At 36.7% G+C, this 23,297-nt stretch overlaps 2 protein-coding genes across 4 annotated transcripts; both read right to left on the minus strand.

Moving 5' to 3' along the window:
- Positions 1–1,802: 1,802 nt before the first annotated feature.
- rdh5 (retinol dehydrogenase 5 (11-cis/9-cis)) lies at positions 1,803–10,422 on the minus strand. Of its 3 annotated transcripts, none has more exons than XM_058372868.1 (6): positions 8,362–8,445; positions 7,195–7,261; positions 6,285–6,610; positions 5,425–5,683; positions 4,321–4,484; positions 1,803–2,591 (listed from the first exon to the last, which is right to left on the minus strand). In XM_058372868.1, the coding sequence occupies exons 2-6, from the start codon at positions 7,218–7,220 to the stop codon at positions 2,368–2,370; spliced, it is 999 nt and encodes a 332-aa protein (XP_058228851.1). In that variant the 5' UTR covers positions 7,221–7,261; positions 8,362–8,445; the 3' UTR covers positions 1,803–2,367. The 3 variants fall into 3 exon arrangements, with proteins under 3 accessions (XP_058228851.1, XP_058228849.1, XP_058228850.1); XM_058372866.1 differs by lacking the exon at positions 8,362–8,445 and adding an exon at positions 10,237–10,422 and having other exon boundaries at positions 1,804–2,591; XM_058372867.1 differs by lacking the exon at positions 8,362–8,445 and adding an exon at positions 8,139–8,349 and having other exon boundaries at positions 1,804–2,591.
- A 6,592-nt stretch (positions 10,423–17,014) lies between these two features.
- On the minus strand, positions 17,015–22,876 carry bloc1s1 (biogenesis of lysosomal organelles complex-1, subunit 1). The gene is made up of 4 exons (XM_058372835.1): positions 22,687–22,876; positions 21,003–21,075; positions 20,256–20,388; positions 17,015–17,425 (listed from the first exon to the last, which is right to left on the minus strand). The coding sequence occupies exons 1-4, from the start codon at positions 22,745–22,747 to the stop codon at positions 17,315–17,317; spliced, it is 378 nt and encodes a 125-aa protein (XP_058228818.1). The 5' UTR covers positions 22,748–22,876; the 3' UTR covers positions 17,015–17,314.
- Between the last annotated feature and the right edge of the window lie 421 nt (positions 22,877–23,297).

Genomic DNA, 23,297 nt, shown 5'->3' on the forward strand with positions numbered 1-23,297 from the left:
TTAACTGCTACTACTATCTGTCTTTTGGTTAGAGGATGGGCCTTTTTGCAAACATAAGCCCAATCTTCTTGCAAGCTGAATAGGGATTTTTTTTTAATGCAAATTGTAAATTGGAATGCTTTTATATATGCATTGTTCTGTGGTTATGGTTGTTGTGAGATGATAGGATAACAGGTGCACGTGTTAAGATAGATAGATAGATAGATAGATAGATAGATAGATAGATAGATAGATAGATAGATAGATAGATACTTTATTCATCCCAAAGGGAAATTCACAGCAACAGAAGTGTTAACAGCAGAAGTAAGCTATTGTGCATAGACTAAAAGCATGCGAAGTAATATTTGCATGCATAAATGTTTTCTGTTAATTGTTCTACTCAGTTTCATATTTGAACTTTATGTACAGTACAGTGTGGTCCAAAAATCTATTTTTATTTTCTACCATTTTCATTGCAAATTCTGTTATTCACAACAGCCTGATTGAAAAGTACTTTAAAAGTATAGAGTTTCTTTGGTTTGTCCCCTGTAAGATTTAAGGAAGGCGTGCACCCAGCTGGTATTCCTCAGATTTGTTCAAAACCTGACCACATGCTTCAGTACGAGAGATTAGGCACGAGGAAAATTTGTACAAAGCTGTTAACAAAGTCGGTAAATTTGCTTTCACTCAAGGGGGTGACCTAGAAATTGTGTAGAATCTTGTGTATTAAATATTTAAGATATTGAACATCTTTCCTATTATTGCATTATTACTTGCATCTTATTAAAAAAATGAAAACTTTTTCATTAAAATTTTAAAAATCCCAATCACTTCTGTGCTCATTTTATTTTATTAAGCAACAGATTAGTGGGGATTAAAGGTTGTGTCGATTAGTAAGTACGAATTGGTGGCCTGGCAGCACAGTGCCATTGTTGCCTCACAGCTCCAGAGTCCCAGGTTCGACCTATGACCTAGGTTACACTGTTTTTTTCTGTGCTCTCCAAATGTCCACATGGGTTTCCTTCAGGTTCTCCAGTTTCTTCCCACCTCTTAAAAACATGTAGTCTTCTGTCTCGAATAATGAATGAATGTAATGCTAAAAATTGTATATCCTTGGGCTAATTTTAAAAAAAATAATAAATAAATTTAGTAAATACTTACCTTGTAAGAGATTCTCATATGGCATTTTCTAAACATGTTCTGTTTGTACTTTCAGTTTTAGTCTATGGGAATACAGTCGATCATTTCACAAGTGCAATCAGCAGAATTTGTAGCTTAATTACCTTTTAAAACAATTTCTCAATTATTAACAATTTCAAAACCACAATTCGTTGTAATCATGTGCTAACAAATAACCTTATTACAAATATTTTGAGATCTGCATGTCTGTTTTATTGACTGCAGTGTTTCATAGAGTGTGGGAAAACCACAAGGAAATCCTATTGATGTAATTAACATCTTGAGACAGTTTGCGGTGAGTGTCTAATAAATTATGCATGCAGTTTAAACCATGCAACATTAGACCCATCCGTCCAATACAAAACTTGTTAAGCTTATTAAGGTAAGACACCAGACACCAGACATGTCCTGTCTAATTAACTGCATTTGGGGTTCTTTCAGAATTATTCATTTAATAATTTTAACAAATTATTATTATTATTATTATTATTATTATTATTATTATTTATTAATTATTATTATTAATTATTATTTACTTTTTTCCAGCACCAATCTGAAACAGTAAAAAAATTAAACCATTGGCTTTGTGACAAGGTTCTGAAAAGGCTATTTAATGTATGCATTGAGGCAATGGATGTAAGATTTTAAAGAATTTAAGAGAAACCTGACAAAAAAGGATGAATCTTTTGGAATGAAAATGGCATGACAATTTTACATTTGAGGGGTTGAGAAGATTGTGTCACTAGATTTTAATAAATTACACTCATACATTGGTGCAAATTTATATTAATTAATTTTTGAATTAGTCACATTAAACAATTATATTATATCAAACATATTGTAATAAACAATGGGTTTATTCGCATCTTTATTGTTTCAAAGACATTTGTTAAACATCGATTAAAATATTCCTGTTGCCAATAATATACATAGCGAGAAAAAGGCACAGGTGGTTATAAATAAAATATTTGGTCAGATATTTTTGGTTTACTAGTAGCTAAGGGATCAACATGTCACTTGTAGTATAGAGAAACACCTGATAATAATTTCTTAACTTCATCAAACAAGACAAAATATGCACCGGCATGAACAGATATTTTGTATCACTTAAATAAAGTGTAAATAGAAATAAATCTTCCTTTCGAGAAGACTCCTGTCTAGATTAGTAATGGAACACTGGATATGGTCGATTTCAACTCAAGTTAGGATCTATAAAACACTCTTGGCAGGCCGTGGCAACACAAGTCTCAGTGCAATGTCAACAACACAAGCTGGCATGTAAGACAGAGGGATCCAGAGGAGTTTGGCATCCCATCCAGCGCTGTACCGGGTCCTTGGGTGAGCAGCAGACAGAGCGTGCTCCATGCAGTTGGTCACTTTACTCAAATCAGCATCACAAATGGCATTCATGATCAATTGCTGTACTTTTATGTCTGGATTGAGAGCAGAAAAAAAAGGAAAACATTGTGGTTAAGAAACGTTCAGTGTTTTAGAGAGGCTAACAAAGCATCATGGTCTACTTGGTAATTTGGAAGCAAGTGATGGGGCATGCTGGGTTGCCAGGTCTCATCAAAATTTGCATCTCATCTACGTCCCAGACACCACACACATCTGAAACTAGTCCAGGTTTGGGCATTGGATAAGGAATTCCTCAGCTTTGTTGGGGAAGTTCACTTCAATACTGATTTGCTGTGATTCCCTCATACGGACATTATTCTCTCTATTATCCCCCTCTCTGAATTTTTGCAATACACCGAAAGGTTTCTGTACATCACAGATGCACTGTCTGTACTCCCTTTGTTTGTCATATGCTCTATTTACCTATAACATTCTTAGATTTGATTCTGATCATTTGCAGGGCTTCATAAAAACATTTGCAGAATTCTTTCCAACACAGACCTTGTCCAAAATTCCCAATTCAATAATGAAACCATGACCTAGTCCTGAAAACATGCAGCAGATATTACAGCTTTTTCAGATGTATATAAATGTCATATGACATCATTTTTAAATATCTCACATACTACCATGAATTGGTTAATTACCTAAGAAACTAATAGAATTGCCTAGAATCTATAAATCTTTGTCCTCATTACAAATTTTATTAATATGCATGAAATTAAAGAAATTAAACTGACAACCCAGTGTTCTACTGTCAATAGCTGACTAATTAATAAATATCAAATAAACTAGTTCAAGCAGTCATGACCTGGATTTATATAACAGTACTCAAACATATATATATATATACACCGATCAGCCATAACATTATGACCACCTGCCTAATATTGTGTTGGTCCCCCTTTTGCTGCCAAAGCAGCCCTGACCCTTAGAGGCATGGACTCCATGGTGTGCTGTGGTATCTGGCACCAAAATGTTAGCAGCAGATCCTTTAAGTCCTGTAAGTTGTGAGGCGGGGCCTCCATGATTTGGACTTGTTTATCCAGCACATCCCACAGATGCTTGATTGGATTGAGACAGTGCTTAAGTAGGTGGTAGGTGTCAAAGTAACATCCACATGGATGGCTGGACCCAAGGTTTCTCAGAAGAACATTGCCCAAAGCATGACACTGCCTCCATTGTCTTGTCTTCTTCCCATAGTGCATCCTGGTGCCATGTGTTCACCAGGTAAGTGATGCACATGCACCTGGCTATCCATGTGATGTAAAAGAAAACTGTGGTCCAGTTCTGATGCTTACATGCTCATTGTTGGCGCTTTCGGTGGTGCACAGGGGTCAGCATGGGCACCCTGACTGGTCTGCGGCTATGCAGCCCCATACCCAACAAACTGTGATGCATTGTGTATTCTGACACCTTTTTATCAGAACCAGCATTAACTTCTACAGCAATTTGAGCAACAGTAGCTTGTCTGTTGGATCGGATCACACGGGCCATCCTTCACTTCCCACGTGTATCAATGAGCCTTATAGCTGATCGGTGTACAAGAGTGTACTATAAATAACCATGAATGTTTATGGAAAACTTTCAACACAAATATAATATTAATATGGTAGATAATTAGCTAACTAGCTAGTTAGCTAATTAGCTATGTTGAGGCTTAAACCTCAACAGCTCAGCTGTATGAAAGTTAGAGTAAGTTGCTCTGGATGAGGGCATCTGCCAAATGCATAAATGTAAAAAAATAAAATCAAAAATATTTACAATTATCCAGGTATTTTTCTCCATAGCTTTCTTTCACTTCAGGTGTCAGTTGGTTCCACAGGCGATGAAGTTCCCGTTCAAGTAGGTCCAGGCTTGTCATCTGCGTCTTGAAGAACCCGGGTTCTATTATACATACTTTGACTCCAAAATGTTGAATGTCCCTCCTGAAACAAAAAAATTGCATTGTTTTTATTTATGATGGACTCATAGCACCATTTAGATCTTATAAGATACAGTTAATCCTTTATTTGTGTAGTGTATTGTTATATTGGAAATTTTTTTATTTTGTATTTTCACTTTCCATGTGTCACATAGAAGAATGCACCTCATCAGATTACATGCGTAAAGACTGATTCTAGATCCAGCCAGGTCTACAAGCAGACTGCTATTAACTACTACCTAGATTTAACTTCAAGATCTTCTTGTTGTGGCTGTAGGGGCTTCCAGTGGTTTTTCAAGCTAATCATTTTACTGCATCTGTAGCATATGTATGATTCTTGTATACAGTAATTTCAGCATGTGCAGCAGCATTGAGAAAATAATAATGGAGGTCTAGAGACTATCTAGGCTTATCAGTTCATAGCTACAACCTCTAATATTATGGTTCTGGGTACATGAGGGAAAGTCTTCCCAAAGATAAGTCTTGATGGGATTTTATCCAATTTTCCAACACTGGAGCCAAAATATTTTGTGGTTTCCATGCACAAGCAGACAGATAATGCTGACACTTAGAAGCGACTGAAGAAATTACATTCATTCACTGTCCAAGCAACTTGCATAAAAAAGTCTTTTCTTTTCCTTTCACCGTGCACATAAAAATGGGATCATATGATAATTACACATACGGTATACTGTAGATGTAGTAGATTACGTTGAAAATGCTGGGGTATTTCTCCAACTGCTCATATAGGGGGACATGTGAGCAGGCATTTATGCCTGTTTATGTGGCTAGTTAGAAATGCCGTCATAGTAATGACCTCTGTTTACAGATGCAGTATGGTTTACCTCTAATGTTTTAACATCTGCAGTGTTGCCAAATGGAAAGAACATGATGCTGAAGAGATGCACCCCTATGATTTTGATACACTCTTAGCTTGGAAATACCTGAGGCAATCGGAAAAGGATTCCACCGCAAACTTGGAAATGCAGTATCCACCTCCGTTTGCTGCCACTCTGCCCAGCACTGAAGCCACGTTAACAATTCGTCCACGAGCTTTCTTGACTAGTGGTAGAAAATTCATGGTCATTTCAATCACACCAGTCATGTTGACCCTTAGAGTGCTCTGGAAATCCTCGATCTGCATCCACTCAGAAGGGCCCAAGGGTAACGAGCGGCCTGCATTGTTCACGATCCCCCACAAACCTGCCATTGCAATATATTGCAAATCTGTTGAGAACTCAAATAAATTCTTCGTCCAAAAACAATACAGCTAACAACGAAGCAACCAATTAGCATATTTCACCTGTATAATGATATTCTATACTACACTCATGGACAAAATTGTTGGTGCCCTTTTTATTAAAGAAAGAAAAACTCACAACGGTCACTAACAGAAAATACTGACACTTAGAACTCTTTCAGTGAGCATTTTGGGTTTTTCTATCTTTAATGGAAGGGTACCAACAACTTTGTCCAAGTGTGTATACTTTATATGATGGGGTTCCGCCCTAACTGACCTCATGGAGTAGCCACCACTTTTACACATTTACACTTCACATCATTACTCAATCATTTAGATCATATTCACTGTCAGAACCAACTCACAATTTGATTAATTCTTAAGTCTTAAAACTTAAAAATTATGGTTAATACACACTGTATAAACACTAGAAAAATACATTCTACAAGAAGATTACATTCTACATTCAAGTATTTCGGATTTTAGGGTTATTAAAAGCCAGTGTTCCTGTAAGAACACAAACTGTACATTAACTAAGGCACAGACCTGGTGTTGAACACTAACCTCTGTCTCCAACCTCCTTCATCGTCCATTGCACAGCGTTCTGAATACTACTTGTGCTAGTAACATCCAGTATGCAGGTCTTCAGATTCGGTCCCGTCACTCTCTTTAGGTCATCTGCTCCTTTTTCCGTCAAGCAACCAGCCAAGACGTGGAAACCACGTTTATCCAGTTGTTTACATAGCAGGTTCCCAAAACCTGAATCACAGCCGGTGACGAACACATACTTGTCTCTGATTTTGTCGATTTCCAGGCTGTCACGGTACAGCCATATCAAAGCCCATAACAGCACAAAGGCACCAACAGTGTACGAGAAAAGGTGATCCTTACTGCATGGGAAAAAAACAGATTCATACATAGACACAATCATGTCTATTTAAAGGGAGAGTCATGTCAGAATATAAAGGTATAAGATCTTAAAGAAATTCTCCAGCATTTTTCAACCTAATCTCTATATGCTACGTCTATAGTATGTGCAATTACCAGCAAATCTTTGACACTTTTCCTTGTATTGAAAGAATTCCATTTCTCAATACTCACTTATAATGAAAGACTAAAGGTAATTAAATCTCACGCAACAATGGAAGTGCTAGGAAGGTGTAGACACTTTGTAAGACTCTGATTGTCAAACCGCAGTTTTGAAAATTCTAAATGTATGATGGAAAACAATTGCCCGTAGACTCTAAGTATAAGTGAGCTTTGTGTAGATGGACTTTCCATTTTTTCCACAGTACAAGCCAATGTGTTAAAATAGTTCTAAATATCTGCCCAGACAATATTTGGATTATTATTTATATCTACTATATATATATATATATACTATTACATATATATACTATGCATTGCTAATAATAAACTCTCATTGTTGGTGTATAATGAGACTTCTTCATCATATTTTATCACACATTCCTACCTAATATATTCGTATATTATCTCCATGTCCGTGAGAGGTCCTGAATGATGCTGCTTCCAAACAACAACTGCAAAAAAATAATTATGTCACTTCAAAAACCATATCAACAAAGATCTCTCGAGAAATATGATTCATCCAATGTAAAAAATACATTTTTATATACATTTCTGTTCATATATTAGAGATTGCTCGGTTTGTACTTAAGCATACATAAACGCTCAGCTTCACCCATTTGGCACCACAGCCTTCTTTAACTCAGTAACATAGCCTTCTTTAGCTTGTGCCACTTTAGTGCCATAACCTACGTTAATTAGTCTCATGGCATTATTAGCTATAATAGTTGGCTAGCACCATTACTTCTGAGAACACACAAGATCCATGATAAGGCATGTGAATTTTTATGCTTGTGCATGGTGCATTTTAATGTATAAATATAGTATAAATGGTTGCATTGGTTCATATTAAAATTAAATAAGAATAAAGCAAAATTTTGCTACTTCAGAAAAGATATTTTACATATTAATTCAGGGCTCAGTGCTAATAATATACAAATAGAACAAACTGTACAAATTATACAAATTGAAATGAGTTAAATAACAGTGTATATACACTCATATAAGCAATGCTTTTGATGAAATTAATGTATATATACATATAGTTATGTTATACAGTATATAATCAGCAGTTATAAACCGTACACTGTTGCGTCCAAGCCTACAATGTATTGACCATTCCACCTCAATTGTGTCAAAACGTACAGATACATGATTGTGCAGGAAATATCAGTGAATAATAGTACAAATATATGCCTACTGTATGTACACAATGATAATAAATCACACACACACACTCACACTCACAGGCCTACAATAAGTAAAAATCTTAAATCTTAGAAATGTATAAAGTAATCAAATCATCTGTAGAACTTCAAGCATCTAACTTACACACAATCTCAACCTCTGCTTTATTTGAGTGTTAAGTGGAACACAAAGCCAAGGGTAAATCCATAGTCATGAACCAGGAAATGAAGCAGAAAATACAATACACTTAGAACCAGGAAGCAGAGGAAGAACTATGAAGAAAAAAACTTGACATAGAAACCATAGCTTAGAGCTGATGTATACACACAAGTCACTGCAAAGACTGACACATAAACAAGGATCTTACTTGGGAGTGGAAAATGAGGAAGTAGATAACAGTTTGTTATTAACCAGAAGAAGGATCGTGGGAAGCCAAAAGGATCACACACAAAAAAAACATGCACAGAGTCTGGAAATCGAAAGTGGTCAAAATCATTGAAAATTTCACAAGTTTTTTTGTGTTTGTTTGTTTTCAAGTTTTTAGCTCTTTTTCACCAGGAGCGATTCTAAGACTTTCATTTAAGGGGGGGGCAATGAGGGTATAATAGTAAAAAATAAATAAATAAAATAAAATAAAGGTTTGACTAACAGGGTAGAATTGTAGACCAATTGCAGCATTCCACTGTATTGCATAGATGTGTATAACATTTGAGTACTGAACAAGCCAAATACGAGTCTTCCTGATCACACACACACACACACACACTCTGATCCTTGCTCTGCGACGCCACAGTCTGCGAATTGAAGAACGTTCTGAAAGATGGGGAGGAGCAGAAGCCTGCCGCCGTTTTCATATGACATTTAAAGAGGACTGAGGCGATCACCAATTTGTGTACAATTAATGGAGAATCACAGAATTTTTATGCGGGCCGAGTAGAAATGTTAGGGGGGCTAAAGCCCCTAAATGCATTTTACAACACACAAATATAAACAATTTTTTAAATGCTAAATCCTGGTTAATTAAAGCCTTCAACCTTCTTTTATATGTAATGGTTGAATGCAATTTAATATACTTTATTACAAAAAAAACTTAACTATACTCAAAAAAAATCTATATTGTCAATATGTGACAATTCTCTAGAATAATCTTTCACAGAGTAAAAGCCAAATTTAGCTTCTATTCAACGTTTAAGTTATTCTCATTATTGCTGAGGAATATGTCATCATATATTTTAAGTAGATCGATTATTATTTAGTTATTGCTGAGATTTTGTTACTGAAAGATGAGGTTGATGTGTTGATGGTTGACTGTAGGACACGCCGTATATAGTAAATATGAATGTAGAATACAGATACTTAGAAATGTAATGTTAATTTCACACTCATAGCTAAAGTTCTTCTACAGTTTGGCTGGAGCGGATGCACAAGGCGATGTTTTTGGAATGCATGACAAATCCTGAGCTGAGGCACTGATGAGACAAAGAGGCATTGGTATTATTACAGATGTATAAAGTATGTCTGTGTGGAATGTTTTTTCCCCAGTGGCCAAAATATCAAGACTAATGTTCTTAATGGTCCTATCTTTGAGTATAAAGAGACTCGAAAAACTTCAACAAAAGGAAGAAGCTAATGAATTCGTTACATAATTATTCCATCAGATGAGGAAGGTGTGTTTTTTTTTTATATATAAACCTTATTATCTATATTTTAGTTTAAAGTTCCCTTATGCACAATTGTGGCTATCAGTGTTATATGCTACATATACAACTGTATACTTGCTATACGTACTGATGTACTGATTATAATTCAGATCAGACAAATCAGAAACGTTTCAGCATTTGTTTTTTTTTGTTGTTAAATTGGCCAAAAGTGAATTTGATGCTGAATGAAACAGAGTTCCTTTATTGAAGCCCCTTGTATGGAGATGTAGCTTGTTTCAAGCAAGTATATAAAGATATTGGCATGTATGAAGAGATAAATGATTAAATAATTAAATACATTCTTAGATATAATTCTAAATTACATTCATCAAATAAAGCATAACTGACTAGCCGCAATTAGGAAAATCTCTGGTTAGTCAGATGTGACTTGGAAAGCTTGATTTTTCAGACAGTAAAATTAATATTATTCAATAAATGCCTATTTTTTGGCATTACATTGAACCAACAGCTGTGAAAAGGATTAGATAGATGTTAGAAAAACTTAAATTTCATCCAGTTGAAAGGTATCATATTTGTCCTACCTGCTCTGTTCTTGCTGAGTGTCCTGTGTGAATCACTGTGCTTGTCCACTTGCTGCCTCAGAATGAGAAGGTTTCAGGAACGGCTTTATCCCTTGGGTTTATCCCTTAAAGCAGGTCCACTATTTGTAATCTCCAAGCTATGCATAATGCTTCTTATTTGTCTGTATGTGTACGTGTGTGTGTGTGAGAGAGAGAGAGAGAGAGAGAGAGAGAGAGAGAGAGAGAGAGAGAGAGAGGGAGAGGGGCGGATCAGAATGACTTGAGAACAGCTTCCTGAAACGAAATTCCTGATGCTTATATAATAATCATTCCTTAAGATATTGCTGGAATGTCTTGCTATTCAGTCTGTAACTGTTTTGTGATTTCTTATTCATGTTCACTTGTCTTTGCTTTTACTCAGATTAGTTTTTTCATTTCATTGTCTGTACCGCTTATCCGATCTATCCTCGGGTCACGGGGAGCCTCGGGCGTCATCGGGCATCAAGGCAGGATACACCCTGGATGGAGTGCCAACCCATTGCAGGGCATTTACAGCCGTATATCCATTTATATTTGTATTGATTCTCGGTTGAAATTTATGTCCCTGGGGTCATTATGCTAATGCAATAATAAGTTAAGTTGTCTTTATTTGTCACATTTAGATTACTGCACAGTGAAATTCTTTCTTCGCATATCCCATCCTTGGGGGTTGGGGTCAGAGTGCCGGGTCAGTCATGTTAAAGCACCCCTGGAGCAGGGTGGGTTAGAGGCCTTGCTCAAGGGCCCAACAGTGGCAGCTTGGCGGTGCTGGGGCTTGAACCCCGATCTTCGGGTTAACAACCCAGAGCCTTGAACACTTGAGCTACCACCACCATTTTTTATGGATTTTAATAGTCCATAAAGCTAAGCTCCTATATAAAATAGGGGCAGAAAAGGTCCTAGGTCATCTTAATGCAGTTATTGCAAGCAAGGCAATCAATATTAAGTGTTACCAGAAAATGAACCCTGACATTCTGATCTGTTATCGCGTATTCATCTATTGATCTGAAACCCAAATGTCTTCAGTGCATAGCAAAAAAAATGCCCTTCAAATATTTTCAGATTTGACCGTATAAATTAAAAGCACTGTAAAACACAAACATTTGTAGTGTTAGTGCTCTGTCCTCTGTCCTTTACTTTTGGGACTGCATACTTTCTCCGACAGATACAGATACACCTACTGCTAAAGAGTTAAACTTGTTCAGCTTGTTCAGCTTGTTCAGGTTGTGTAAAGTTTAACACTGAACAAAAACATGTGGTCTTACTACATTGATGATTTTTAGTGGCGCCAGCTTTAAGAGGTTTTATATGAAACATGTAGCACCATTTAATGGATATTTATATGTAAAATATAATAAACAGTTTTTAGGATGTCTAACAGCAAAGGTATTTCAGCAGGACTGAGAAGAACATTAAAAATAAAACTTTTTCATCCCATTTTATATCATCATTTAGTAACTCCTGGGACCAACTTATTTAATTTAATTGAAGAAAATAATGAGTTATTTTAAAATTGGGATTTAGGTGAAATTCTTCTTTTGAAGACATGTCCAAATTTTTTTAATCTAAAAATTTCTCTGCATTTTTCACAGAACTTTATCTAAAATGACGATGAGAAAACAGAAAAGCCTTTGAAGCCTAGGATATTTTTTGAAGGTGAAATGCCCCTCATTTTCTTCCTGGTTTATGGAAATTAAGTGTATCAGGTATAATTCTGCAGTAATTTCTTTTTAAGAAAATGTTTATAATTTCACACACTTCACAAACACACACACGCACACACACACACACACACGCACACGCACGCACACACACACACACACACACACACACACAGGGGCAGACTTAACCAATAAGTGAGGTAAGCAGCCGCTTAGGGCTCTGGGGAATTAGTGGGCTCCGACCAATACCAAGAAGCCTATATAAATCATCTTGTACTTATTACTTTTCTATCATATATTGTATGGTCTGTCTATAACCATTAAGATTTTAACGTTATTATTACATCTTTTCAAATGCGGGCCCCCCCATGATTCATGAATAGTAGAACATTCCTATTGTACTGCACATGCATGAGATTCCCATACCTGGAATTGCTTAGGGTCCCCAAATCACTACAGTAAGTCCGCCCCTGCACACACACACACACACACACACACACTCTCTCTCTCTCTCTCTCTCTCTCTCGTCACTGTATCAGACACAGCCCCTAAATGCTGGAAATAGTCATTTTAATTGTGCTGCAGTTTTATTTTTTGTGTGGTTTTAAGGCTTGTACTGTATTTATGTCTTAGTGGAATAAACAGACTTTGCCGTACATATAACGTCACCTGCTAAAATGGCTTATTCTCTGGAAAAGAATCTATATGTGTTATGAAAATGCTGATACCAAACAGAACAGGATCAACAGGCATGTGCTGGGGAATGTTATTTTTTGGCCACTGCTGGTCTTCCTGAGATAAAGACTGTCCAATTCGGAAAAAAGAACAGCTTTTAGAGCTCGTTTTAGATTCCCAAATGAGAAAGCAACAAAATGATTTTTGCTCAGCAGGAACATGAATCTTGTCTTCTTTAATTAAGGCACCATTTTTGCTGTAGTGTAGAATTTATTTAAATATAATAAACAATACTAAAATATTAAATATGCTCAATGTTCAACTAGTAATTCAATAAGACTGTGAGGTTCTGAAATGATTACACATTGGATGCAGATACGTGACCCTGTGCCTTGAGCATTAACCCAGTAAAGAACAAGCCAACAAATCCCATTGCTGTGTGTGTGAGCACTCATTGTTCTAAATAAGGGAACTTTGTACAAGGAGCCAAATCCGAAAATCGAAAACTTGATCTATGAGGGGTTTCTTTCAAAGAACTTGCATTGTGTAACACTAAAAAAAAAAATCTATTGAACATGTGAGAGGCAAATAAATAAATAAATAAATAAATAAATAAATAAATAGAAATCATCCTTACGCAATACCTCAGAAACAGAGCAACCCTGCAGGATACATATAGTTCGAAAGGCCACGAATAAGGACTGCTGTTCTTAATAAAGAATTAGACTTCTCAAACAGCACTGCATGTTAACATTTGAGAAATATGTGTTATTTTAACTATTTATGGAGAAATGAAACAAGCAGTACGTGTAACAAAGCTTGAGATAAATTTAAAACAGTTGTTCACGTGCATATTTTTATACCATACTACTGAAATGTTATGTTGAATTTCTATTGTATGTGGAATTTACACTGATCAGGCATAACATTATGACCACCTGCCTAATATTGTGTTAGTCCCCCTTTTGCAGCTAACACAGCCCTGACCCGTCGAGGCATGGACTCCACTATAGATCCCTGAGGGTGTGCTGTGGTATCAGGACTACATACCACTGTATATTAATGTGGTTATAGGACTTACGCATCTTAAAGGACTTGCAGGACCTAAAGGATACTTTTGATAGATACTGACCACTGCAGACCGGGAACACCCCACAAGAGCTGCAGTTTTGGAAATGCTCTGATCCAGTCGTCTAGCCTTCACAATTTGGCCCTTGTCAAACTCGCTCAAATCCTTACGCTTGCCCATTTTTCCTGCTTCTAACACATCAACTTTGAGGACAAAATGTCCACTTGCTGCCTAATATATCCCACCCACTAACAGGTGCCATGATGAGGAGATCATCAGTGTTATTCACTTCACCTGTCAGTGGTCATAATGTTATGCCTGATTGGTGTATATTCTTTCTCATCTAGGTTACATTTTACTAGTTTGCTTGTTTTACAACAATAAGTTCTTTTGAGGCTTTAAATGTGGATTTTAAATTAAGTTAACTACCACCATATGCACCAGCTCATCAGATTTATACACTCTATGAATTCAATAGCACAGATAAACAATGTTTTCTCAATTGTTTTGTATATGAAAACCACACTTGAATGATGAATGCGATTGGATGCTATTTGGAACAACCAGCAAACACCCTGCAGCTTAAATCTGTGAATGTACTTCTCTAATGGCTTTAAAGATAAATTAGAATATTATACAGTGACATACGGAGGCAACGAACAGGCAGTATTCAAAACATGCAGATATCCTGAGGAGCTTCTGAAAGGATATCATCCAGTATATTTACATACAGGCTAATAAAGAATTGCATAGCTAACATTTCAATCATGTGTGTATGAACAGATAAAGTGCTGCTTTTATTTACTCAGATGTTTATTTTTTTTATTTAGATCCATCCTAATCCCAAGACCCTAACAAGCATAAAGAGGTTACCGAAGATGAATATTATTAGTTTATAGAATTTTGAGCTTTATGAAAACAGTATTTTTGATGTGAGCCCAAAGTTCTATGCAACCTTTCCAAAGTATTAGAGGAAGAAAATGAAAAGAATGCTGTACTTTTAAGGAGATAAAATAACACGCACTTAAACACATCCATCTACAGTGCTGTGAAAAAGGGGGTTTTTTGCCCCCTTCCTGTTTTTTTTTAGTTTTTTGCATATTTTTCACACGTAAAAGATTCAGATCATCAAACAAATTTTAATATTATACAAAGATAATGCAAGTAAATACAAAATGCAGTTTTTAAATGATTATTTTATTTATTAAGGGGAAAAAAAGCTGTCCAAACATACCTGGCCCTATCTGAAAAATTAATTGCCCCCTCCTGTGAAATCATCAAAAAACTGTGATTAACCACATTATTTTAGAAAGCTGAGTTAAATGTCACTAGACATACCCAGGCCTGATCACTGCCAGACCTGCTGTATCAAGAAATCACTTAAATAGACGTGAAGCATGCTTAAAGAGCAACACATCATGCCACAACCTAAAGAAATTCAAAAGCAAATGAGAAACAAAATAGTTGGCATGTATTAATCTGGAAAGGGTTATAAAGCCATTTCTAAGGCTTTGGGACTCCAGCAAACCACGGTCAGAGCCATTATCCACAAATGGAGAAAACTGGGAACGGTGGTGAACCTTCCCAGGAGTGGCCGGCCTACCAAAATTACTCCAAGAGTCATTCAGGAGGTCATAAAAGAATTGAGGACAAGATCTAAAGAATTGCAGGCTTCACTTGCCTCAATTAAGGTCAGTGTTCATGATTCAACAATAAGAAAGAGACTGGGCAAAAACGGCATCCATGGCAGAGTTCCAAGGCAAAAGCCATTGCTGACCAAAAAGAACACAAAGGCTCGTCTCACATTTGCCAAAAAATATCTTGAGTATCCCCAAGACTTTTGGGTAAATATTCTGTGGACTGATGAGACAAAAGTTTTTCGAAGGTGTGTGTCCCGTTACATCTGGCATAAAACAAACACAGAATTTCTTAAAAAGGACATCATACCAACAGTCAAACATGGTGGTGGTAGTGTGTGTGATAGTCTGGGGCTGTTTTGCAGCTTCAGGACCTGAACGACTTGTCATAATTGATGGAACCATGAATCAGAAAATCCTGTCCAGCCATCAGTTTGTGACCTCAAGCTCAAGCGCACTTGGGTTATGCAGCAGGACAATGATCCCAAACACACCAGCAAGTCCACCTCTGAATGGCTCAAGAAAAACAAAATTAAGGTTTTGTCAAAGTCCGGACCTAAATCCGACCGAGATGCTGTGGCACGACCTTAAACAGTCCATTCATGCTCGAAAACCCTCCAGTGTGGCTGAATTAAAACAATTCTACAAAAAAGAGAGGGCCGAAATTCCTCCACAGCGATGCGAAAGACTCACTGCCAGTTATCGCAAATGCTTGATTGCAATTGTAGCTGCAAAGGGTGGCACAACCAGTTAACAGATTTAGGGGGCAATTACTTTTTCACATAGTGCCAGGCAGGTTCGGACAGCCTTTTTTTTTCCTTAATAAATGAAATCATCATTATTCAAAAACTGCATTTTGTATTTACTTGCATTATCTTTGTGTAATATTAAAATTAGTTTGATGATCTGTGTGACAAATACACGCAAAAAATAATAAAAAAAAAAAAACCAGGAAGGGGGCAAAAACCTTTTCACAGCCCTGTATACAGACACTTTGTGTGTTATATGTGATCTTCTTGAATCTGATTGGTCAGAATGTGGTGATTGATTTTCTAAAACAGTAGCATTGACAATAGTGCCAGTTACTGTCTTACATAATTTAGGCTATTAATAAGCAGTAAAAGTGTAAAATGCTTAATATAGTGAAGTTTTCTTTAGGGAGACATTTACTCGAGATATATGGAAGGAGTCTCCAGTGTCAGGAAGTAAGTTTTTTTTCCTCCACAGGAAAGGACTTTCACACTTCTCACAAGCATTTTGTTTTTTTATTATTTACAAGAAACAGAAAAAAATGAGAGGCTTGTGATGAAACGGTTGTTTATAGCTAATATAATTTATTAGGAAACAACGTGTTTAATTGATGGTCTACATTATACGATAAATAAAAAGAAACATGAGGTTTAATTCATTGACAGAGCAAACAGATGTTGCATAAGAAGAATATAGGGCACTGGAAAATTAGCATTATAATTACTTCTCTTTACCTCCAGCCTTGTTTATTTATAAAAAAAAAACCCAGTAAGCACATGATGGATCTCGTCGGTCTAATACATTAACATTCCATTAACATTTATTAATTTTTATTCGAAGTTACTTTCAAGAGAAGCAATGTCACCATCTGGCTTATCTGTGCTTCATTTTGGACTTGTGTCTGAGTCTTCAGCTGTACATTAAATAATGCTAATGCTAGGTCATAAAAAAAACCAATAAAACGAAGCTTATCTTTTGTAATGCAAACTTTTTTTTTTAATGTAACTCAGTGTTATAAAAACACAGGAGCTATTGTATAGTCTTGGTACGAGTTGTTTGGGTTAAAAAAAAACATTTCCAGACAAAACACATCATCAGTTAGCAACATCGTCTCAACAAACATGTCTAGGTTTAAGCTGAAAGTCGCGCAGTCATCAAACGCAAGTCCATTCTTCCATCAACGTCGCAGTAATCCACGATCTACATTACTACAGAATCCTAAAGTGAAATGTGTTGACCCTGTTCTGCTGTCCCTCTGCATGGCCATCCTACGATGTTGCTGTCTGGATCTGGCCTTTGTGTACGTACTCCAGAGCTGTGGCGATAGTCCTCATGTCCATCTCAATGCTGCGTGCCCAGTTCTCCACATCACCAATTTCCTGTTTAAAAAAAAGCGTACATGAATAGGGAAATATCGATGAACCTGTTCCTTTTTCTACCCATCCCGAGACATCTAGTGATTGTGCCAGCTCCAGTAGACAGAGGTCAACCCTGCGAGGATCCCTGAGGCATCCAGAGATGGACCAACTTCAGCTGGATTCTGCTTCGTGAGGATTTCAAAGCAACGCTGCCAGCCCTATGTGGACTTTGAGGACGATAACAACCTCCTAATTAATACACATTAACATTATACATACGTTGTATCTGCATCACACTGTACATAAAGGACAGATCACACTCTTCAGTGTTTAGAATAATTTATAATCACACTCTCCGGTGTCACCCAAATGAGGATGAGGTTCCCATTTGAGTCTGGTTCCTCTCAAGGTTTCTTCCTCATACCATCTAAGGGAGTTTTTTCACTAGGGATAATTCTGTCTAACATCCAGGACTTTTGCACTTTGTTTGTTATGTTCTGTAAAGCTGCTTTGAGACAATGTCCATTGTTAAAAGCGCTATACAAATAGAATTGAATAAAAAATGTACCATATTTTCCAAGAGACAATTTTCCCCCTATAACAGTGGCTGTAACTTATAGTAAGTTCAGGAAACAGCACTGTGCATTTTTCTGCCAATAAATTAGTTCTCCATCTCCACTTTGAGAAAACCTAATGATAGTTTACCAAAACTTTTAATTAGGCTACTTCTAACTTTGCCTTGGGTTTCTGCCTGTGAAGATTAAGAAGTTAAGAAGCAGCATAGACAGCGATAACTGCAGTCGGCTAGCTAAGTGTGATTTTCTTCTTTCAATGATTTTGACCAAGTTTTTGGATAATGAAACCTTCAGTTCGATTTGTATAGCGCTTTTAACAATGGACATCGTCTCAAAGCAGCTTTACAGAACATAAAAAAGTGCAAGATTAATGTTAGACTTATATTCAAATTTATTTGTATTCATACCTAATTAACATTCACACTATAGCCAAATATTTGTGGACACCTGACCATCACAGACCAATGTGGGTCTTCCTCAAACTTTAGCCATTGTTGAACGTGCACTATTTAAACATCTTTATTTGCTGTAGAATTAAGATTTCTCTTCACTGGAACTAAGACCCAAACATGTTCCAGTATGACAATGCCCCCTGTGCACAAAGCAAACTCTCTACACACAACAGCACACAACATTTAAAATGAACATCAATAAACAATAAAATGTAATTTAATTTAGTTTAATTTATAACAAAAGAAATTACCTAATTGAATTAATTAACAATTTTTCCCCGGCTGTTATCGTTTTATTGAGATCTGTCAAGCCAACAGATGACAGAGCTTGTGTTTAAAGGCAGAGATGATGTTGATGATGAACAACTCATTTCCTACTGCGAATTTATAATTCTGTGAACTTCGCCAGCAATTTTTTTTTTTTAATCTATAAGTAGAAGATATACACAAAGGTAGGTTGGTGGAATTGGAATGAAATTATGATTTTCTCCTTTTTCAGCCTTACTGTTCATGACCATTTACAGTAGAGAACGTCCAGATTTCACCAGGTGAAAGTGTCTCCTCAGGTCACCACACATTTCGTGCCTTCGGCATTAACCTAATTACAATGTGTGCAACTTTGAGTTAGAGTAAGCTTTCTAGTGAAATACAAGGCTTCAGAATTAAAAAAACTGCTTGGACTGGATTTACAGATAGATATTTGTAAAGTCGAACTTACTCTTAGGGGAGACAAAAGATCCTTTCAGTTATAAGACAACTAATCCAATAAGCCTAGAGGCATGACCTGAAAATTGGCTGATGCAGGAAAGACGTCATTTGGGGCTTTTACAAGCAAGTGACAATAATGGGAAGAAGTGACTAGGAATAGTTATACTGTTAAAAAAGTAGCTTGAAATATGCTATTATTATTATTCAATTTTAGATTAATGGAATTTTCTAGTGGTTGCCTACCTTTCAAAATACATACCAGGCCAAAACCACACATTCCTTCACTTCCGAAGATCCCAGTCAGATAAGCTGTGTGAATGTAGTGGGCGATTTACAAAAAAAATAATTGCTTAAACATCAACAATAATCGGCATGTGAAGGAATCGGTCTTTATATTAGCCGACTGCATCCGCTCAGGGTTCAATAACCTCGGCAGGTTCGAATCTCTGCCTCTGCTAGTACTGTAATCAGCTTCCACGTTTTATGCTAGCGTTAACAAGTTAGCAGGTTTGGAAACACAAACCTGTGTCCCTGATCCCTTAACAAGTCGTTTTTCAACTAAATTCTAGTATATAAGGTCACTCGTGAATTGTTCTACACCGTTATCTTGCATCCTCTTTAAATTAATAGATAAAGCAGTGATATTGGTTATACTGGAGCACAAAATGTATTCTGTTCCATTACAAAGACAAACTACACAGGATCCAGAAGAGAATCCGAAATATATCGAAATCAAATCAGGGCTAATCAGGTTAGTTTGTTTGTTAGGCATTAGAGGGATCCTGAGAGCTGAAGCGGGACAGCAGAAAATTGATCTAAGACTCTACACAGACTTCTGTTGTTGTGGACAAATCTCATGACGGATCTCGCCTGGGGCCATCTTTCTTCAAATCTACAGTCAGACTATTTATTTGCCTGGTAAATTTAAGCAAGAGTTGAATAAATGAGATCATATAACACAAAATGATATTTGGGAAGCACTTCCTTTCATGGTAGTATTCATCACTGAAGTACTGGCTCTAAGGAGTTTGTTTATATAGATATCTAGAAGTTCATCTCAAAATGTAAAGCTGTACACCTGAACTCATGAGAACAATGACAATTATGTTGGGGTACCTTTAATGCCTGGTTGAAGTTTTCCACCATGCTGATCCACTGTGATGTCTGTTTAGCAAACTGAGCTGCTTGCACCTGCAGCGTCTTCACCTCATGGTCCAGTTTGCGCTGATTAACATACGCCTGAGCCACTCTGGTTAGAAGAAGAACAGAAAGGTGGACAGGTTAAAGAGACGGAAGCTTAAGAGGAAACTAAGCAGATGAACCAGTGTTTTATTTTCCAAAGTGTATTTAGAGAAGGAGAGAAGTTTTAAAAAATAAAGTGCTTTACAGAGCAGCTACATTACAGAGACATGAATTTATTTTATTAATAATCACGGGAAGATAAGCATAATAGATAAATAAAACATATTTAATAAAAAATGATGGTATAAAAGGTACTTAAAATAAATAAGATAAGGAAAATAAAATCTGTATAAAGACAACAACAAAAGATCAGCTTATTTATTTATTTAATTTATTTATTTTATCTTTGCCCAATTTAGAAATTTTCAGTACATTTTCCTGCTATAGCTTTGATGCTATTTTGTTGATTTTCATTCTAATCTCTTCTTTTTCACACAGTTTCTTCACTTCAATCCCAGATTATGATTATAACCAGAGCCTGATAATCACATGTGCCGACTCATTCCATCGGCTTTGTGCTTCTATTTATGTGCACTGGTTCTAAAATAAACTATTTATTACTCAACCCAGTATGAAACTGTCACACTGACGTCACGGGGAATAGCTCTCCCAGACTCTTACCCCACATTCAGGTGGTCCACTAAAGCCTCTGTTAAACAGGTGGCAGCTGCAATGGCTTCACGTCGTCGTCGCTCTGTGGTAAAGAGAATCACAGAGAAAAATGCTATCAAAGGGCAATTAAAACATGTTTGTTCATGGCAATGGCATACACAAATGCTACTGTTTCACTGAATGGAGATAAAAATAGGCTACAACATGCTGAAACATGTCTTTAAAAGCTATTTGACAGAAAAGTGTGACTAACTATGAACAATCAAACTGTGACAAGTATTTTACTTATTAACAACATGGATGAATTTCCAATGGGGGAAAAAAGACTAGTCACAGATCACTGCTGTTCATAATTACTAATCACTGGTCACAGTTGTTCCCACTGACCAATCACACATCACTGCTGTTCCCACTGACCAATCACACGTCAATGTTGTTCCAACTGACCAATCACACGTCAATGCTGTTCCCACTGACCAATCACACGTCAATGCTGTTCCCACTGACCAATCACACATCACTGCTTTTCCCACTGACCAATCACACATCACTGCTTTTCCCACTGACCAATCACAGATCACTGCTGTTCCCAATGACCAATCGCTGATAATTATTTCTCCCAATGACTAATCATTGACCACCATTTTTTCAACCTGTAATCTCTGTCTCTCGTTTTAAACTCTTTAGTTAAATAAACAAACAAACAAACAAACAAACAAACACATACATACAATTTCTGCACACCAGTGCACAAAGCAAGGTCCATAAAGACATGGATGAGTGAGTTTGGTGTGAAGGAACTTGACTGGCCTGCACAGAGTCCTGACCTCAACCAGATAGAACACCTTTGGGATGAATTAGAGCGGAGACTGAGAGCCAGGCCAAAACTGGGATGTCTGCCTTTACATGCACATAAATGTAATATGGAGTTGGCCCGCCCTTTACAGCTATAACAGCTTCATCTCTTCTGGGGAAGGCTTTCCACAAGGTTTAGGAGTGTGTTTATGGGAATTTTTTTGACCATTCCTCTAGAAGTGCATTTGTGAGGTCAGACCCTGATGTTGGACGAGAAGGTCTGGCTCACAGTCTCTGCTCTAATTCATCCCAAAGGTGTTCTATCGGGTTGAGGTCAGGACTCTGTGAAGATCCTCCACACCAAACTCGTTTATCCATGTCTTTATGGACCTTGCTTTGTGCACTGGTGTGCAGTCATGTTGGAGCAGGAAGCGGTCATCCCCAAACTGTTCCCAGAAAGATGAATAAAATTGTCCAAAATGTCTTGGTAGGCTGAAGCATTAAGAGTTCCTTTCACTGGAACTAAGGGTCCAAGCCCAACACCTGAAGTCAATGATTTGGAGGGGTGTCCCAAAACTTTTGGCAATATAGTGTAGCCAGTTTTACGACCCAGATCCATATTAACTAATCTTCAACCTTTAGTAGAAGTGTTAAAACAGGACAATTGTTGGAATGTAGTTATACATAACTATAATCTGACTCAATTATGCTATTTATTTGAATCTGGATGATTCATTCCCTCCTTTAAAATATTGCAATTGGACCAAAAACCTCTGTACAATTAAAATTCTGTCTCTAAATCCTCAGACACAGATGAATGGCTCATCATAGAGAAATGTAAAAAATCAGGCTGCAAGAAATCCTGCAGTTTCACACGCCTCTAATATAAAGACCATACCTTGAAGCTCTTTCCTTTCGTTTTGTTTAGCTTGATGTTCCTTTAACAGCCGCGAAAGCATTGCTGCAACGAATACTGCATTAACCTTATATACAAAATAAACCTACACGATATTTTCGAGGAGAAAAAATACCCTGAATTATTTGTTGACGGTGTTTTGGGCCAAAGTCATATGACAGAACTCGTGGGTCGAACGACTTTTCAAATTAAAAGTCTTGAACTATATATAGGAAGTGAAATGCTACAACAATTTATAAGAGTAAATAAAAGGAATAAAATCGTGAGAAAAAAAAAGATTTTCATGTTTAATGCAAATGAATGCAATGAATGGACAGTGATTGTGTTTCAGTGTAGCACAACTGAGAGGAAAGTGAAATGCAATCTGAGAGTTCATTCACTTCTGACATGATGTCTTTTTGAAGGATTTTTTTTAAAGCAATACCCTGCTGAAGAGATAAAGTGACTGAACCACAATGATTAGAAGAGTATGAATTTCACATTTTACTTTACTTTATTTGGTGTGATTGCCCTTTTCCATCTTTTCTCATTATGGCACAGGTTAGACACAGAAACCTCTCTTTCTGCACATTTTAGTATTTTCCTTGCTCTAA

The sequence above is a fragment of the Hemibagrus wyckioides genome, linkage group LG21 (assembly GCF_019097595.1).
Source record: "Hemibagrus wyckioides isolate EC202008001 linkage group LG21, SWU_Hwy_1.0, whole genome shotgun sequence".
Classification (NCBI taxonomy): Eukaryota; Metazoa; Chordata; class Actinopteri; order Siluriformes; family Bagridae; genus Hemibagrus; species Hemibagrus wyckioides.

Coding starts and splice junctions, on each gene's coding strand:
- rdh5 (XM_058372868.1), bottom strand. CDS start 7,220: ATGGAGATAATATACGAATATATTAG. Junction 5,684..6,284: donor GAAGGAGGTTGGAGACAGAG/GTTAGTGTTCAA, acceptor TTGCAATGGCAG/GTTTGTGGGGGATCGTGAAC. Junction 4,485..5,424: donor TCCTTTTCCGATTGCCTCAG/GTATTTCCAAGC, acceptor TTTTTGTTTCAG/GAGGGACATTCAACATTTTG.
- bloc1s1 (XM_058372835.1), bottom strand. CDS start 22,747: ATGCTTTCGCGGCTGTTAAAGGAACATCAAGCTAAACAAAACGAAAGG. Junction 21,076..22,686: donor CGAAAGGAAAGAGCTTCAAG/GTATGGTCTTTA, acceptor TCTTTACCACAG/AGCGACGACGACGTGAAGCC. Junction 20,389..21,002: donor GTGGACCACCTGAATGTGGG/GTAAGAGTCTGG, acceptor TCTTCTAACCAG/AGTGGCTCAGGCGTATGTTA.